General features: G+C 37.6%; 1 protein-coding gene across 5 annotated transcripts in view; it reads right to left on the reverse strand.

Annotated features, from left to right (window-relative positions):
• Positions 1-19,831, reverse strand: part of fndc4a (fibronectin type III domain containing 4a) — a 55,872-nt gene that overhangs the window by 23,507 nt on the left and 12,534 nt on the right. Inside the window, exon 1 of one of the 5 annotated variants that reach the window (XM_067417071.1) lies at positions 16,114-16,402. The exons of 2 other annotated variants lie outside the window; for them this stretch is intronic. Coding sequence is in view for 2 of the 3 variants with exons in the window: in XM_067417067.1 (XP_067273168.1) it covers positions 15,897-15,972 (76 nt within the window). In the remaining variant the exon portion in view is untranslated. Of the gene's footprint in view, positions 1-15,896; positions 16,403-19,831 lie in introns of those variants that run through there. 2 more of the 5 variants (XM_067417067.1, XM_067417070.1) reach the window with 2 other exon arrangements.

Consider the following 19,831-nt stretch of genomic DNA (forward strand, 5'->3'; position numbering starts at 1 on the left):
TGGGTGGCGTCTGAAAGTTGCGGTTGGTGGTCAGTTCGTGTGTGAACGTGTTTTTCACCAACTTTTTCTAGCGAGAAATTATTTGCTTAGTTATCACCAAAGCTCTCTCTATTTTGTTGTAGATCATTAAACCGTTACGCTGCCTCAGAAGTCTGTCCGTAATCAGTTTGTGAGGTTCTTTCCTGCAAAGTCATTGCCTGATAGGGCAGTAAGGCAATAAGTCAGCTGCCTAAGCTTTTGGACACAGCCTGTGTTATTAATTGTAGAGTGATAATGATAGAAATCATTGGCTGCCGTGCTTCAACTGATATACCGTTATAACATTTCCACTGCAGAGACTAGTGCAGCCAAAACATATTTTCAAGAAAACCTCTAAAGCAATAACCTACTGTCAAACAAGAAGAATATCCATTACCTTCCTAAAAAAAAACAATAATCCACAGGTTTGAAATATGTTGCTGTGCTCTTTTTTTTATTTGCCATCGATATTTTTAGAACGTCTGAGTCGCTCGCCAGGAAATCTTTCCAATCTGACCAATCAGATTTGGGAAGAAAACATTTATTCTATAACTCTCTTTTTACCAGCTTGCTCTCAGAGGGTCGGCGGCTTTCTCTAAAAGCAAACTTGGTACCCGCAGATGTTTTATGCAAAGCTACAATGCATTCCTTTTTCTTTAATGCTAGTACAACCCTCCTGGGCAATTAGGATCTTGAAAAGTTGTTTGGGTCCATTACCACTTTATTTGTGATAAAATGAGTCAGCTTTCAGAGGAGGCAACAAAATGACTGAATCGAAATGACAATTGCAGAAATCACCACGGATTAAATCACAGAATCAGCCATAGATTTGATAAAACCTACAGGATTCATAAAAACACAAAGAAATTGAAAGTGTTCTCTTCATGACATTTTTTTTTTATTGAAATTGCTTTCTAAAATTGATTGAATCCAGCACACTTTGTCCTATATGGAACTTTTATGTGGGACCTTTTTTTAATTCGGCTCAGCTGTAGGGTGCTCTATCTTGATTTAGGAAGCAATAGACAAGCTAATTAGTATCACAAAAAGCAGAGGGGCACAGTGACAGATCCAATACTCCAGCACATGCCTCTGTTGCTGTGGAGAAAATAGAAAGGCGATGAACTAGACTGAACTGTGAGAGCATTTTCTAGCATCTTCTTTGAGCAGTGGTCTAATGGACTTTATGTGTTTGTGTGGGCGATTGCAAAAAGGGGAAGGGGTGTTTTTTTGTTCCTGCACCCAAACCCATGCAATAATATCAACAACAACAAATACAGCCTCTTAGCTAAGTTACATAACAGCTGTTTTGAAATAAGTTGTGGCTTGTTAAACAGCGATTCTGTTGCAGATCTGTATGATGATGCAAGGCCACAAAATTAACAGGCATTTTCAAAGAGGAGTACCAAAAAATGCCTTAAAATCGCACAAACATTCTCATGTTTCTTCTGATCAATAAATAATTTGCATAAGTATAAATAATTAAAAAATTTAAACAATACAACAATATATATTTAAAAATATATATTTTAAAAATATGCCAAATTTTGTAACATGCCTGAAACAAGCTTTAGTTTAGGGTCCAATTGTCACTATTAACTAGTTACTTATTAGCATGCATATTAATATTGGCTGTTTATTAGTATTTATAGAGCACATATCAATGCCTATCAAATCATAGTTGGTTGTTAGTTAATAGTGAGGCTTGGGCCCTATTCTAAAGTGTGGCCCTTTTAAAAAAAAGATAGAAAGAAAGAACGAAACTCATATTTCAACTACTTAACATAAAATTAGTTTAATTACAATTTAATTACATTTTACAAATGTATGTATTTTAAATATATGCCACATTGGGTGTTGATTGTGTGTTTTTGGTCATTTAGTTGGGTAGTGGGTAGTTATTTGTTGTGAAATTGTTTTAATTATAATTAATTGAATATCATTTCAACATATGGCCAATTTTTATCGAGGATGATATCAGAACATGTTTTTTTTTTTTTTTTCCAAACAACCGAGTTCTAAAGCTAGGTGCATTTACTCTTATAGATATTAGTTTATCTAACACACTATTGCCAAACGCCGTGGGACGCCTGCCTTTACATGCACATGACATCCCATACACATGACATCCCATTCTTAATCCGTAGGGTTTAAAATGGATTTGGTGTGTTTTGGGAATTTTTTGGGAATTTGTGGAGTGTGTTTATGGGAATTTTTGACCATTCTTCTAGAAGCACATTTGTCAGGTCAGGCACTGATGTTGGACGAGAAGGCCTCGCTCGCAGTCTCCGCTTTAATTCATCCCAAAGGTGTTCTATCGGGTTGAGGTCAGGACTCTGTGCAGGCCATTTAAGTTGCTCCACACCAAACTCACCTATTCATGTCTTTATGGACCTTGCTTTGTGCACTGGTGTGCAATCATGTTGGAACAGGAACGGGCCATCCCCAAACTGTTCTTACAAAATTGGGAGCATTAAAGGTGCACAATGCAACTTTTCGCCCACTGGAGGGCGCCTATTCTAAACGGCTCGCGAGTACCGGGACTTTTATTATGACGAGACAGGACACAGTCGCCGGGCGCCCGAACTTCCGCTTTTTCCGGTCACGTAAAAACAGCTATTTTTATCATATCAGATACATTTAAGGGGCCAAGGGCTTCGGCCATCCGTCCACTCTCTTCCCTGAACCGAAATGAAGTAGTGGGCTGTACTTTCCACACGATTGACATCAGGTTTAAGTACGCCAGGTTGGCTGGTGGTTATGTTGCCCGCATACCACCTCCCATGGCCGAGACTGGTATTACGATACCTGTCGGGGCCGGGGCTAGTAATGCTACTGCTAATTAAGGTTGATATCTCTGCAGCACTATAACTTGACATTTTTTTAATGACATCATCGCCCTTATTTCTTCTCATTCTTTTGATGCGTGTAGGTCATTTTTTTGGATATTTATATCTCAATTTTTACACAGGGCACCTTTAAAATGGTCCAAAATGTCTTGGTATGCTGAAGCATTAAGTGTTATTTTCACTGGAACTAAGCGACCAAGCCCAACCCCTGAAAAACAACCCACACCATAACCCATAACATTTGGATCTGCGGTCATCATTCTTCCAAGCTAACTATCGGCAACAAAACCCATAATGCATCACAAAGCTGAAGGATCATACTCAGTATCAGACTGATAATCAATGTCCTGTGTTGATGCCCTGGGAGGTCCCTAGTATGGCAGCACTCTTTTCCGTGCAGTTATGATTATCATACACAATGGGGGTCAGGGCTGATTATGCTGGTCTTGCCCTCAGCAATGGCTGTGTAAATTGGATGGAGAGAGGTCTGACTCCATCTCTGGGCCATGGAAAATCATTTTGAGGAAAGAGAGGGCCACCTTGGTGAAGGATTGCACATCAAAGTATCTATGGGTCACATGCATCAAACCTTCCGAGTCTCTAAATTTGCAGCTACTACATTGTTTTTGTGTAATTCTGTTTGCAAGGGGTTATTATGAAGCTCTACATTTACACTGACAGAAGATGTATATGTTATATAAGATATTTCTACACTATCCCACATGTGAGTCGGACTGTAGGCACAAGGAAAAACAGCACAAGACTCCCTTACATTTTAGACAATGCCAATATCCCCAATGTCACGTGATTTCAGCAGTTTGGCAGTTTGACAGGCGATGCAAACTGCTGAAATCACGTGACATTGGCAATCCGAATCATTGATCGATTCACTGATTCATGGCCGTTTGAATCTTTATTTGAGGAACACCGGAGAGAAAACAATGCTGAATAAAGTCGTAGTTTTTGATATTTTTGGACCAAAATGTATTATCGATGCTTCAAGAGATTCTAATTAACTAACTGATGTTGGTTCATATATGGACTACTTTGATGATGTTTTTATTCCCTTTCTGGACATGGACAGTAAAGTGGGCATGGACTGCATATGCTCTGGGACTAAATATAAAATATCTTAAACTGTGTTCCGAAGATGAAAAGAGATCTTACCCTAATGTCTTTCCACTCTTGTGAGTCATTAATGACATCAGTTTCATTTTTGGGTGAACTAACACCTTAATGTTCCTGAATATACCTGCTTTCAAACCATTTTTGCCAGAGCAACATTTACATTAAGCCACAGCCGTTGTTTCGCTTTTAATAGAAATAAAAACAATTTAATTCCAGTCGCTTCAATTCTGACCAGCTCATCCAACACGAGCTGTTCGAGTCAACCATAGTGGGGTATTTTGAGCTAAAACCTCACATTCACACACTAAGGACATCAGAGGCTTATTTTATATCTTGTAAAAAGGGGCATAATACCCTTTAAATTAATAAATGTCTTTAAAGGGGGGGTGAAACACTCAGTTTCAGTCAGTGTCATGTCAATCTTGAGTACCTATAGAGTAGCATTGCATCCTGCATATCTCCGAAAAGTCTTTTTTTTTTTAATTATATAAGAAAGATGCGCTGTTCCGAGTCTTTCCGAAAAAAGCCGAGTGGGTGGGGGCGTGTCGTGTGAGCGGAGCTAAATAATGACGTGTGCAGCAGCGCTGCTGCTATTGTGTTGAGTCGAGTGCGTCGTAAAGCTGTGTCATCCCTAACAGCGGGAAATAAACTTTATTCAAAATAAAAATATGGCTTTTAATCAGATACAGCCATACATCTATGATCCGGAATCAGACCCAGAGGCTGCAGTTGAACAGGAGCAGCAGCAAAAACGACTAGAGCAGGACGTCTCTATGTGGTACAAGTTATACACTAACTATATAATATGCTTAGCGGCTTGTGTTATTTACATATTTATACTTGAATTATATCGTCGTATTTTTGTCTTTGAAGGTGTACATGTGGGAAGTGCAGTTGTGCACGTGTGTTTGTGTGTTTACGCGTGGTTTGTGTAGACAGTAAGCGGACTGGTTTTGCACGGCAGGTTAAGTTAGTGTTTACATAGAAAGACACGGAATAGTAGCGCATTTGAATGAAGAAGCGAGCTTATTTAGTTCAACATATTTCCCCACTCTTTGTGTATTGTTGTTTGGAGTGCTTTTACAATACACAAACATAAAGTTACACATATAGTGGCCAGCTAAACAAATGTACACGCACTACACATCGCATGCTCCATTGATCAATTAACTATACGTGATCATGTTTGGGCTACTTGATGAGCATAGGCAAAAACACAGACATTTGAAGCAGTCTCACTCACCGCCTGCGGTTCTAACGTTGGGACTGCTACATCATTCAGCATTAGGCGATCGGGAAAATCCGGCGTCGAGCTGGGCCTTGTTTATGAAACAGTCGGCACCGAAATGCAGCGAACAGATATAAACATTCGCGCAACTCAGTTGCTGATCCGGAAAAGCAAATTACATCCACTGTTGCCTTAACGCGGGGTTTTTGGGGAATCTGTGCAGGACTGTCTTGGTCTGGCAACCAAAAACGCACTTTTTTGGTGACATTGTTATGTGCACATCACCTGAGCAGCGCAGCCTACGAGCCAGCGCTTTGATGGGCGTAGCCTGTTACTTTCGCTCTCTCCCTCTCTCTCTCTCTCACGCGCTTCCGGTAGAATTGTCCGTAAGGCCCATACAAGGAAATTCCGCCCCCATTAACGTCAAAGGGGACGCATGATCTCAAAAAACTTGCCGAAACTTATGACTAACCGGAAGTAGTATTTTTGACAAAGAAATACTCCCATCAAACGTCCACCTTAGCTTTTGAAACTTTGTCTATGTTTAGTATGGGATTCCAAGTCTTTAAAGGGGGGGTGAAATGCTGTTTCATGCATACTGAGCTTTTTACACCTTTAAAGACTTGGATTCCCATCCTAAACATAGACAAAGTTTCAAAAACTAATGTTGGACGTTTGATGGAGTATTTCTGTGTTAAAAATACTCCTTCCGGTTTCTCACAAGTTTCGGCGAGTTTTTTTCGAGTATGGGTCTACTTGACGTTAAATAGAGCGGAAGGTCCTTGTATGGGCTGTACGGGCTCTTCTCCCGGAAGGGTGCGCGCGCGCGTGGCTAGAGGGAGAGAGAGGAAATGCACGCTGTAAACAGTCTCTCAGGTGCAGATCCAGTCGTCTGTGAACACTTATGTCGCGCCCCGGGAAGGCAGCGCTGCATTTGAACCGATGTGAACGCAGAAATGACGGGAAGCTTCAAGGCATCGCTTCAGTCGCGTCGCAAAGTGGATTTCCACGGTCACTGCTGTCACAGGACTTCACCAAATCATACCAAAGAAGTGTGTTTTTGACAGAGCGGTCCTGCTTTGGAAGATGCCGGTGAGTAAATCAACTTCAAATGTCTCTGCTATTGGCTACCGTCGCATGAGTAAACATCAGTAAACGATACGATCGCGTGCTTCGTCATTCAAATGCACTAACGGACTCCATTGTTGTTCTGTATAACGTTACACTAGTCTGACGTGCAAAACCGTTCTGCTTGCTACTTCTAAGGTCTAGTCGCATACAATAGTCCATAAACCGAATCATGTCCTCATACACTGCGAGTAAAGACACAGAAATGTGGAGAGGCCATTAAATACAGTAACTTACATACCACAGAGACGGACGTCCTGATGTTGCCGTTTCTCCTGTTCAGTTTATTTCAGCCTCAGATTTGATTGTGGATCATTATCTGTATTAGCTGAGATAGATGGGTTTCTCCACGCTTGAGGACGTCACCGCTTTGCGCGCTTGTGATTCTTTAGCTCCGCCCACACGATACGCCTCCAGGCGCTCGGTTTTTTCCGGAAAGACTCGGTACAGCCCATATTTCTTTTATAAATATGATAAAACTAAAGACTTTTCGGAGATATGAAGGATGCAATACTACTCTATAGGTACTCAAGATTGACATGAGATTGACTGAAACTGAGTGTTTCACCCCCCCTTTAACAGTGTAAAAAGATCAGTATGCATGAAACAGCATTTCACCCCCCCTTTAAATGAATCACTCAATCAAAGATGATGTTATAATGAAATGCTGAGAAATCCCCCGTGCTTTTAGAATGCTGCTCGACTAATCAGATCAGAGATCCGGAACTAACTGTTGGTAAAAGATATTTTCAGCAGCCAAACAACTTACAGACACATTTGTCAGAAACTAGAAAGGCTACAATATTGTTTTGTCCATTGGTGTAAGAAGTAATCTCTTATAGTGTGTTGTTACAGGAACTAAACACTGATCATTCCATCTGTCCAGCAGATGCTCAGTGAAGTGAAAAATGAAAGATTTTCATAAACTGATATCATGGGATAACATCTGCAGGGGTCATTTCTGCCTTCAATTGTTTTTGCACCTCTAAGTCTTAAATTGCGTACAGCATGTTTGACACATTTGTCACAGAAAGCAACAAAGTTTTGTACATTCAACAAAATGTGTCACTGTCAAAACACATCGAAGTCCCACTGACTAAGAATCTATTCTAGTACAGTGCATTTTAATGCCAAATGAATGTGATGTACTAATCAATTATGAAATGGCATAATGAATAGCCTTTTTAAAAATATATATCAACTTAATATAATGAACATTCTTCACTGACTGGGAAAAGAAGGTTCTAATGAAATAATTCATCAGGTTTTTGACATTTTAGCGACATTTACCTCCCTCTTCCCCCGCAAGAGCTCATTGTCCTTGAAGTAATAGGGGTTGAAAGTAGCTTCACATAAATTTTGACACACGGCCAGCCATAAGCTCTTTAGTGATGTGGAAAATAATTGTTTAGATAAAGGAAGACGTGAGTTATGGTGGTACTGTCAGCATTTGCAATGTGTTATCTCACTGCCTGAATAAATGGAAATGTTAAAATACAAACATTTTAAATTGCCATTATTTACCCAACCCATTCCTGTCTAAAATGATTGTCAGATGCATTACACACCTCGATTGAACTGAAGAGACCACACAGCCATACCTGCTCGCTGATGGGACAAAGATGAACAGCATTCATGGATGCTACAAAACTGTTGACAAGTAGCTTTATGCAATCTTGTTCAAATCTACCTATCATATTTGTTCATGTCTAGGCAAATTCGAAGATTTAATAAACTTTTTTGCTTTCTTTTTTTTCTGTGCAACACCTCATGAATGTGATTAAATAATTGACCTTTACACATCTGACATATGTTTTGAAGTAGCTGTTTGCACATTTGTTAAATACATTTTGGATTTATACATCTGTCTGAAGATTCTTGATTTTATGTCTAATCTTGTATATTAACATTTAGTGTCATTTTGCACTGAACAGAAAACTTTATTAATAACACTAATAGTGTAATCCAATGGAGTTAAAGGGATAGCTCACCCAAACATTTTATGTTTATCTTCTTACCGCCCTACTCCAAGACTTTGGTGTGTTTGTTTCTTCAGTAGAACACAAATGAAGATTTTAAACTCCTACAATTGCTCGTATAATGCATGACAATGGGGCGTTTTCTATGAGAGTCACTAGAGTAAAAAACACACACACATACAAACCCATATTAAACACAGTGATGGCTTAAGGCACAAAACGATCGGTTTCTTCGAGAAACCGAACAGTATTTGTGTTTTGTTTTTTTACCTCATATCAGACGAATCTCATCTAGTATTCCCAATGCCATTACTTCCGGTCAAAAACCTTCCACAATCATAGATATATATTTAAATAGATGCTTCATTCGACCAATCCATGCTGGCACTAATGAGGACTCTATATACAGTGTGTATGGAAAGTATTTAGACCCCTTTAAATTTTTTAACCCTTTGTTATATTTCAACCTTTTGCAAAAATCATTTAAGTTCATTTTTTTCTCATTAATATATACACAGCACCCATATTGACAGATAAAACAGAATTGTTAACATTTTTGCAGATTTATTAAAAAAGAAAAACTGAAATATCACAATATTAATTTTTTTCTCTTTAATGTACACACAGCGCCCCATGTCCTGTGTGTACATTAATGAGAACAAAATTAACTTAATTGATTTAGCAAATGGCTGCAACATAACAAAGAGGGAAAAATTTAAGGGGGTCTGAATACTTTCCGTACACACTGTATATATCTATGATCGCAGCAGGTTTTTTACCTGCTTTAACGGAAGTAATGGCATTGGGAATACTAGATGAGATTCGTCTGATATGAGGTAAAAAAAAAAAAAAAGGAAAAAAAAAAAAAAATACTGTTCGGTTTTACCAAGAAACCGATCATTCCGTGTCTTAAGACATTATGGTTTGCCACGAGCTGCAGGGTTTAATATGGATTTATATGTCTTGCTTTTTACTCTCATAGTGACTCTTATAGAAAACACCCCATTGTTGTGCATTATACACCTACATCTTGGATGCCCTGGGGGTAAGCAGATAAACATCACATTTTCATTTTTGGGTAAACGATCCATTTAAACACCCCACAATGTAAAACTTAAACAACAAGTGTAACACTTTACACTCACTGTATATATTTTCTACACTGTAAGGTCCTATATTAACACTGTAAAACTGTAAATTCTACGAACAGTGTATTTGTTTACATAGATTGGGACCATTTATGATCCGAAGTAGTGTTAAAATTAACACTTTAAGTGTTTTTAAAAGTTAAATTTTTTTTTTACTGTGTATATCAACTTAATATAATGAACATTCTTCACTGACTGGGAAAAGAAGGTTCTTATGAAATAATTCATTAGATGTTTGTATTTTAGCGATATTTACCTCCCTCTTCCCCCGCAAGAGCTCATTGTCCTTGAAGTAATAGGGGTTGAAAGTAGCTTCACATAAATTTTGACACACGGCCAGCCATAAGCTCTTTAGTGATGTGGAAAATAATACTGTCACATTTGCAATGTGTTATCTGACTGCCTGAATAAATAAAAATGTTAAAATACAAAAAATGTAATTGTCATTATTTACCCAACCCATTCCAGTCTAAAATAATTTTCCAAAGCATTACACACCTCTAAGGTTTTGTTCAGTGATTTATTCTGTTAAGTTTTGACAAATATTGTATTGTATTGTATTAAATCATATAGTCTTAAAGGATTAGTTCACCCAAACATTTTAATTATGCCATAATTTACTCATGCTCTAATTGTTCTAAACCTGTTTGAATTTCTTTCTTCTGCCTAACAAAAAAGAAGATATTTTGAAGAACCAAACAGTTCATGGTTAATGGCTATATATATATATAACACTTCTTCTTTTTTCAATACGGTGGAAGTCAATGGATGTTTAGTTCCCCATCTGTTTCAAAATATCATCTCAAATTTTGTATTTAAACATTTTCATTTATTCAGACAGTGAGATAATCCATTGCAAATGCTGACAGTACCACAACCCACGTCTTTCCTTCCTGAACTATCACATTAAGTCTTTTGTTGTAAGGAAAACAGAAGCTCTAAAATTCTGCAGTATGCCTCATTTGCATTTAAAAATAATAATAATACAGGAGCGGAAAGACTGTGTGAGAAAAGTACAGGAGAATATAAAAGCAAAATCATAATTTTAGTGGACTATTGCTTTAAAGTCATGTTGCTGCAAATATAGGACAAGATATCAATCATAAGTAACTGCTTTTGTCTATAATCTTCAGACATTGAAGTATCTCACAAATGTGTGCTGCAAACGTGAATGAATATTGATGCAAGCTTTGCTTACTTCCATTAGTACCCAACAAGAAGTGATTTATATGTTTAAAGAGCTAATAAAATGTATACTGGTTTTATGTGGGTCTAGGCTTTATGCAAAGAAACACTGTTTTACATATATATTATTGTCTGTGGTTATCTCTGTCACTTCTAAACCACTGAAGCACAAGTCAGAAGCACTCAAATATGTTACATAACAGAACGAGGAGCGCAGGTCACCTTGGGTAATACACTGAGCATACAGTTAAAAAGCAAGAGGCCACATGAGACACAGACATCCTGTCAGAGTAAACCATGAAACAGGCACATAGCACCACTTCAGCTGGTCTTCATGACTGAGAGCAGACACGGGCAGTTCTAAAATCTCCTTCAAAGAGAACTTCCCCATGCAAGTTCAACTACAATCCACAAGTATATGAAAGCAGAATAAACATGTGTTCAGAGAGTCAGCAGCATTTAAATAGCGTCGAGGCAGAATTTTGCTTGGCTTTGATTCTGCTAGCTAAAAATACACATTAAGGCTGCAAAAAGAATCCGGATTGCTCTTTCCTCCTCTTTTCTTTAAATGTTAAGTAATGCAGGTCCTCCCAACTGTTTAAATTGCAAATGTGTATATTGATTCCTTTCTTGAACAACTGCTTTCTTAACCAAATTGAGGATTTAAAAGAATCCCCTGGCTGCTTCTAAGGTCTGTTTGGTGATTGCAATAAAGAGAACACAACACAAAATCATTTGTCTTTACCACCTAAATATGGCATTTCTCTCACATATCTCTGTCCATCTCTATGTTATCTAATGATCTAATGACCTCCAGGCATGCAATGGTAAGGGGTTTCATGATAGATTACGTGAAATGTTGTGCTGTCTGATCCTTTCAGGGTAGACAATGCACTCACAGATGGAGCTGCAGGGTGTTCTATCAGCACAAAGCCATAGAGGGAACGCGTCTCAGCCTCGGGGGAGCACTGCACTTTCCCGGCAGAGTGAGATGTCACTGTTACACCAGAACACCCCACACCACACTTAAACAGTCATTCGGTTTTCAAGGGCAAAATGGGGAACTCAAGCAACATGATTGTAATTATTAAGTTTATGCATACTGGCATATCAACCTTATTTTTGAAGCTGTCAATCATGACGTCTTTCCCGAATGAAGCTTTCAATTATGACGTCTTTCCTGCGCTCTTTCCCGAATGTGCCAAAACACAACTGTCTGAGGGAATAGAAATTAGCCAATAATAGCAAGTATGTAACTTTCAGCAAATTAGAGGTGTTGAGAAACATAACATAGCAGAAGAATGAGAAATTGAGAATTTTTTTGCATACACACATGGGTAGCTGACTTGTTGCCTTGCTGCCTAATCACACAGCAAAAACCCAGTGTTAAATGAACACTCCTCAGAGTTTATTTGAGTCCACACTCAAGAGTGTTAAAAGTAACACTGAAACAGTTAAAGTTAATGAGATAATTAAGTGATTAATTAAGTGATGATTGACCATTAGTGATGAACACCTGCTTTTAACAAGCAGAATCACTGAAGTCACAATTTTAGGTTACCATTATGGTGATCAGTGTTTGCTTTGGTTTTAGTTTGAACCTTGATTTTTATTATGAGATTATGTATGGCTGCTGTAACATAGTTATTGCAGCCAGACAAACCAAGAGAAAAAGTAATCAGGTGTTTCCTTCAGTTAATCTACTTGTTAACAGCAGGGGTTCATCACTAATGGTCAATCTTCACCCAATCACTTAATTATTATCTCAATAACTTTAACACTGCTTCAACACTCTTGAGTGAGGACTTAAATTCTGAGGAGAGTTAATTAAATGTGTAGGCAATGACTTCTAAGGCAGCGTAAGTGCGCAAAGGCACCTCACGAAACAGACTTCAAAAACAGGGTAACAGTTTAATGATCTACAGCAAGCTTTTTTAAGAACTAAACAAATATTTAATTACTAGAAAACATTGGCATTGAGATGGTTGCTGTTTAATTGTTTGTAGTGACAGTATGTGTATGTTTTTATTGTGTATATATGTATTGTGTATGTTACTTTATTGTTCATGTTGACCTGCCAAAGGACTGCGGGTGAAAATTAGCTTTGAGCTAAATCCGGTACAATACAAAAAATTGTACTTGGTCGTTTTTATAAATAAATTAAACAAGTACTACAGTAGTAATTTCTCGGTAGAAATGGAAAACATTGGTCAAAAACGTACATTTACACACAAACTGACAGCAACTGCAACTTTCAAACGCCATCTTTCTTTTTCTAGCTCAACTGTCACAGAATGGAATGCATTGGATTGTGGAATATCAAAGTCAGCGAAAGGATACATCTATGCTGCCTTCAAAAATCCATCAAATAAAGGCTACAGCAATCAGCTTCACTAAACGTTTAAACGTGCTCTTTTAGCACAGACATTTAAAGGACAGAAGAGTGGATTTTTGCTTCAAGTGATGTTTGCTTCAAGTGTTTCACTAGGGTAGTGAAAAAGCCAATTTAAAGCAGTTTTAAAATATATATAATTGGGAGGGTTTCCGACCCCTACAATTTTGTGAACCCACCAGCAGCCAATGGAAAAATTAATTAAACCATCGGGGTAAATGAGACACAAATTATAAATGTATGACATGAAGAGTTCTAATCTTCTAATGGTCCATGATTTGTAATTGAATTAAAATATTACTTTTGGCCTTGTAGTCTATTGTTGTTTTCTGTTAGATCTGAACCTAGTATTCTACATTTGATGTTTCTTTTTACTAACATGTTATGTCCTTACTTTTCAAAAGACACGTTAGAGTCAAAAACAAAAGTTAATCTTGTCCTTGTGTGGAAATCTTTGTAAAACACATTTTTGCTTTTCTTTGTTCAAAACTAGATGAGCTCCGTAGCCACCCAACAGCACATGAGTCTCTTATTATTATGAGTTTGTTCACAGTGTAACAATAAAATGTTTCATATATTGATTTTTGTGTGTGCTATTAAAAAAAAGTAATTAAAATAAATAATCAAATGTATTAATAAATCAATTGATTAATTTCATAATAATACATTGTTGAATGAATCTTAAATGTGTTTAAAACATTTGTACGTAGTTCATAATTATGTTAATATTGCATGTTCATTGTCTATCCAAAATATCAAAATGTATAGGCTACATATGCTAGACTACGCTTAATGGACCAGTAGCTATGAATACTAATGAGATCACAGCCATGCATTCCTGCCCCAGCATATCACCTGTGCAGTAGTACCAACTAATTTCCTGCTGACAATGACGTCCCTAGCTAAACTCATTTGATTGGTTTATAGGCTCTAGCAGTGATCCGTGAACACTTCCCCTCCCTGTGCCCGCAAGAGATATGGAATTGGACAGTGTGGCAGTTTAAGGTCAATGTAATTGGTGACTACAGTCCAACAGGTCTGGCCTGCCGATGCAATTCTCTTGTCACCTCAACACGAGCCAGATGAGGTGTTGGAAGTCGGACAGTTTTTAACAGGCAAACAATTTGAGCACAAATGCTCTGGATTTACACAACATGGCTAGATGCATTAGAACACGCGAACACCGCACCCATATCAGTGCTCGTTGAACATCTGATGGAAAGGTTTCAAAGAAAAGGTCTGTTTTGTCTGGCCCAGTTGCCGTTTCAGTTCGTTCAGTTCTAAAGGTGGTCATTGCGGTTCAGGTCTGTGTTTGACATATTTCACCAGACGTGATCTAACATGAGTTTAACTGAAAGGGAATTTGCTGTAGTATTTTGAGCAGTGCAATGCTCTGGATGACACTAACTAGCTCCTTTCAGGTGTCTGTTGTCAAGGTACACACACACACACACACACAGATTAATTAAAAAATTCCCAAGTCCTAAATCTCTGCAAACAAGCTGCTCTGGATCATAAACTAGGACCAATTTCAGGCTGCATGATCATAATTTCTCACACATACCTCTCTTTAAATTTAATCTAGTATTAGGGTATTGTACTTGTAGTTTGCATGCATTTGTGTTGAGACACTTATTAATGTTAAATGAGTGAGTGCATAGGTTATTTAGTGTTATATGCACAAATAAATTATTACTTTTGAGAATGAATTTTGCACTATTCAGTTGTGTTTTGTAATCTATTTTGCAAAAGGAGAGGTGTCCTAGTTTCTGAAGAGCAACTTTCAGCACTGGAAGTGTTCATATTTCAGACAGAAACACTGAGCTTGTGAGAACAGAAGTGCCAACTGCTGCCTTATCAAAGCTAACACAAAATCCCAGATGACTCAATCGGGAAAAAAAGGGAAAGGATTAGAAAAATGTTTTCCTGACATGCTTCCATGCCTTCAATTACATGCAAGAAAATGCTAAAATTCACCCAAAATTACAGAGGGATACAAGGAAAAAGCTGTTTTGTAAAAATATGGCAGGGTTTTACAATATTTAAGTTTGTGTAGCTCAAACAGTAAAGGCGAATACATGAACTTGTATATTGAATAAATAACAAGCATATTGAATGCAATGCAAGTCGCTTTGGTTAAAAGCATTTACAAAACAGCAATTTCTTAAAATAAAACATGAAAATCAAAGCAGGCTTTAGTTCATTTTCTGTAATACACAATGCACTTGTTTCCTTTTAATTCATCTTTAATTTAGCCAATGCAATAGTGTCACAGAATACAACTGCAGCTCAGTGGTTGATTTCTGTTTATCCTGACCAGAGTTGTATAGGACAAATTTCACTGATATCATTTCCATATAATCAAACAAATCTAGTTTTAAATATAGCATAAACACTCATCTTACTGTGAGAGTACAACAAATACTTGGCAGGACTATGCAGATCATAATTTTAATTGAATTCAACATTAAATTGGAAATGGCCAAAATGACCAAGTCAACATTTAGTCTAGCAGTCTCTCTCTCTCTATTGATATCGTAACCAAAGTACAATTTGTTCAGCATGTTAACATCTGTGTTTGTCTATTGGCCATATTAAAAGCATGCAACATAAGGGAGATCGTTATCTCGAGGTACCTTTCGTTTTACATGTAACAATCATTTATGTAGCCTATTTCATGGCATTATTTTGCTCAGAGACGCACAAAGACGTTAAAACAGAGCATCCAAGCAAACCAGCAAAGGATCAGTTCATCTAATTTGAAGAAACACACGCGTATCCACTCAATACAACACAGAACACTGATAATCAGACACATTTTCGTAGTAAGAATAAACTTACTTGCTCCAACCAGAAACAATTCACTACCGAAGAGCAACAGTCCGACTGAGTTAACAAGGACAAGAATGCGAGCCATATCTCCACAAATGTCAAAGAATCCAGATGGATGTAGTTATCTTCTGTTCCTTCTAAACAGATTTTTTTTTATAGCAGCATTATAAATTATTATGAATTCTTCCAAATAAACATCTTAAATAAAGTAAAGTAAAAATCTCACGATGGACATGTTCACGAATCCTATTAAAACACGTGCAGGAACGTCCATGTCAGCTGCAGGTTTAATATTGACTTTCCATCGACTTCCAAAAGGCTTCCGCCTCACTTCAGATTCATGCTCGATTTCTTCGAGACTGGAGGTTGTGAGGGAGCATCAAGTTCAATCTCAGTGTCGGAGGTGTTCAGATCCTACCGCTCATTCATGTCGGTGTTGTTCTTGCGCGAGCGTGAGGCGATCAGCACCACGGGCAGCTCCAGCGCTGATGCGCGCGAACGCGAGCCAGAGACGGCAGATATATTCATTTATGAATGCGCGCGCAGCAAGACAATGTGAAGATCCCAGTGCAGCTACATTCCTCAATGACCAAGACTCAGCGGGTTCCCTCATTCATTAAAAAGCCGTAACCAAGCACTGACATGGACTCGGTATTTCTTTTTTCCTCCATTAAAATGTTTTTAAAAACCGGGAAAAGACGTGATTTGTATTTTAGTTTTGGGGTGAGTTTGAGAAAATATGCTAATTGGTTTAAAATTTCCCCCAGTTCTCGAATTGAATGAAGTCTTGAGTCTTTCTGTAGGCTATTTGATACACATTTTCAGTCCAGGCAAATAACAAAGAGTGATAAACTACTATTCTTTTTTTGTTTACCCCATGTAACAGTGGGTGACTATAGCAGCAGACCTAAAAGGACACTGAAAAGAAGCAGGTGCCGCCGTACACAAGCTAAATTTGAGGTAAAGAATGAAACAATTGTCTTTTAGAGCTGCTTTACAGCAGAATATGACCTGTTTTCATAGTTACATTTCCATAATAGATACAGCTGTTTTCCTGTTTATCGCTCTGATTCTGCTTTTAAAGTGTCACAGTGTCTTGTTGTTCCCTAGTTGACAATATAGGGCACTCCTTCCTCCTTCCCCTTCATCAGCGACACTGCCGTGAACTCTATTCACTTGTTAAGTCGTCACGTAAGAAACGCCGTTTCTGGGTCCAAGCCTCAACTCATTTCACTTGAGAATGCCATTGACGCCCGTTTATGAGCGCTATTTTTTCATATTAAACATCAAACATTTAAAAAAGTTAAACATTTTAAATACTTACAGTCTACACAACATTCTCTATGGTCACAACGTTACAGACATTAATATTTTAATGATTTATAAAAGCTGAATTGCTGTCTGGCCATCTGGAATTTTGGTATGGAGAAAAAGGTTATTATTATAACTTTTTTTGTAGTATTAAACCACACTGTGTGTGTAGATTAGCACTGTTTGTAGCTTTTCTTGTGGTATAAGATAGAGCGTTTGGACCCGGAAGCGCTGCCACGTGATGTCAGCCTTAACAACTGGATTTCCTATAGTGTCTCTGTATCTAGTTGTGTTTTCTTGTCTATCCACTGTGTCCCTGCCATGAACTCTATTTCCCAGAGTCCTTTTGCCAGTTCTTATCTGGGTTGATTGTCCTCAGCTGGTTCTCATTTATATTTTTTGTCTGTCTATTTAAAGCTTCCCCCATCTAGCGGTGAAAAGGGATATGACAATCCAGTGAATATTAGTTTCTGTTCCTCTCAATTCCAATTTCGTTTTAACTCCTACAATGGCCGATTTAGTCCAAGATTAACATGGCAGTCTTCATATTCGACACGGTGCCATCGAGTGTTAAAACGCGAAAGGTGAAGCTTGAATTTACGGGTATGTCCCTCTTTGGCTAATGTACTTTCAAGATGGAGGGGCAACATGGCGACCGGCATTCGAACCCCTCACCCGTATGTATTTTCAATGGCATATTATAAACTTACTAGAATACTTTATTACTTAAAAGAAGTAAATATACATTAACGAGCACATATATTTTTGAAGGAACAAAGTGTTTTTAGCTAAGAATAAACTAAAAAAGTTACACAGTGTAGCTTTAAGTTGTGTTTATTTCTGCATTTGCCATCAAGGTTTTGTATTGTCAAGTGGGGTCCGTTCTTCGGTTAGCTGGATTTAATTTTTGACGATTTGGCATGATCTCAGATTGTTTGGTTCTTTAATCCTAATCTGGGACTTGTTGTCATAGCAACAGGGGTGTATTACAGAAAGCAAGGTTGATTTACCATCACATATACCTTGAACTCTAGGTTAATTAACCCAAACCTTGCTTACTCGAGGTATGCTGGTTCCAAAAATAAATCCGGGAGTAAGTTCAGCCAACTCGGAGTATGTTCCCTGGTTAACACACAAGACATTCTTAACAGAGTGATGAATCGATGATTCCCCGTGGAAACAGACGCTAAGAAGCGCACCATTCTACTTGTTCTTCTTCTTTTGTTTAATGGCGAGTTATATAACCTACTTAGTGCACGTCGCCACCTATTTGGTGGTTAAGCAATAATTTGTTCAATGCCTTCGTTTAATATGTAACTTTATTCACTGAGAATAAGGATTATGTTGTTTGTTTGATGCTAATTAATTGAAAGTAGATGCATGTGTGAGATGACAATAAAATAAATAATACATATTTTTTAAGTACATTAACATTTAAACATATTTTTTATTTATTTATTATTCTAATTCTTTAGAATTAAGATAAAATATTGTATATTATATAACTGAAACAAATTTGGTTATATTAATAACTATATTAATTATTTAAAACACCTCTGAATACATCTTAAGCAAACTAACCCTGGAACATGAGCTGCTCCGGAGCAGGTTATGTTCAGAGGATGAGTTGCCACGGTTACTTGCATACCCTGAAAGTTATCTCCGTTTTTGGAACCGAAAGTTGAGGTTAACATACTTGGTATTTCACATAACCTGCTTTCTGGAATACTTGGTTGTTTCCTTATAAAGGTCCAGAAATATGTTTTTTTGTTTTTGTTTTGTTTTTGTCAAGTCAGTAGTTTTTGCCAGGTGGATTTTTCTTTTGCCAAGAAAACACAACTAGATACAGATACTAGGAAATTGAATTCATGGCAGTGTTGCTGAAGAAGGGGAAGGAGTGCCCTATACTGTCAACTAGGGAACAAAAGCTAAACACTGTCAGACACAATCTGCATTGTATTAATCAATATAGAAATAAAGGTGATTTGACTTGATACAAGTCACTTGAAGACCTGCAAAAACCATGTGACTTCTAAATAGCAGTGGCACAGAAATATTTATTTCATAATGTCTCAAAAAGTAGTGATAAAGGAGCAGTCGGTAACTTTAAAATGACCCTAAAGCTGCTGTCCATAACTGTTTTTGGTTCAAAATGATCCAAAATTAATTAAACTTGTAATATGGATGGGGGCTTACAATCCAGAATAATCAAAATGACAATCATCGTTGACAACTGGTGAATTGATAGACAACCCTCACACCTCAAAACATAAGATACTTCTGAACTGTATCAATGCACCACCCATGAAGAAGATAACACTGCAAATAACTGCAATTTCAGGGTTCAAACAGAGATGGCAACAGAGGGGTGAAACTTACAGGCAGCTTTTAAGGGCCTAGTTTTGTAAAAAAAAATGTCACAATTTCAAAAATATTCAAATATTGAAATATTCAAATTTCAAAGTAAAAATGTCACAATTTCAGCCTTAAAGGGATACTTCACTGCTTTTTCATATTAAACTGCTATTCCCTTAACTAAAATGAGTTGATACATAACTCTCTCGTCTGAGTGTGTGCACTTAATCGCTCTGACGCGCGGTGATATTCTGATAGCATTTAATTTACCCCACTGC

The sequence above is a fragment of the Pseudorasbora parva genome, chromosome 15 (assembly GCF_024679245.1).
Source record: "Pseudorasbora parva isolate DD20220531a chromosome 15, ASM2467924v1, whole genome shotgun sequence".
In the NCBI taxonomy this organism is placed as follows: domain Eukaryota; kingdom Metazoa; phylum Chordata; class Actinopteri; order Cypriniformes; family Gobionidae; genus Pseudorasbora; species Pseudorasbora parva.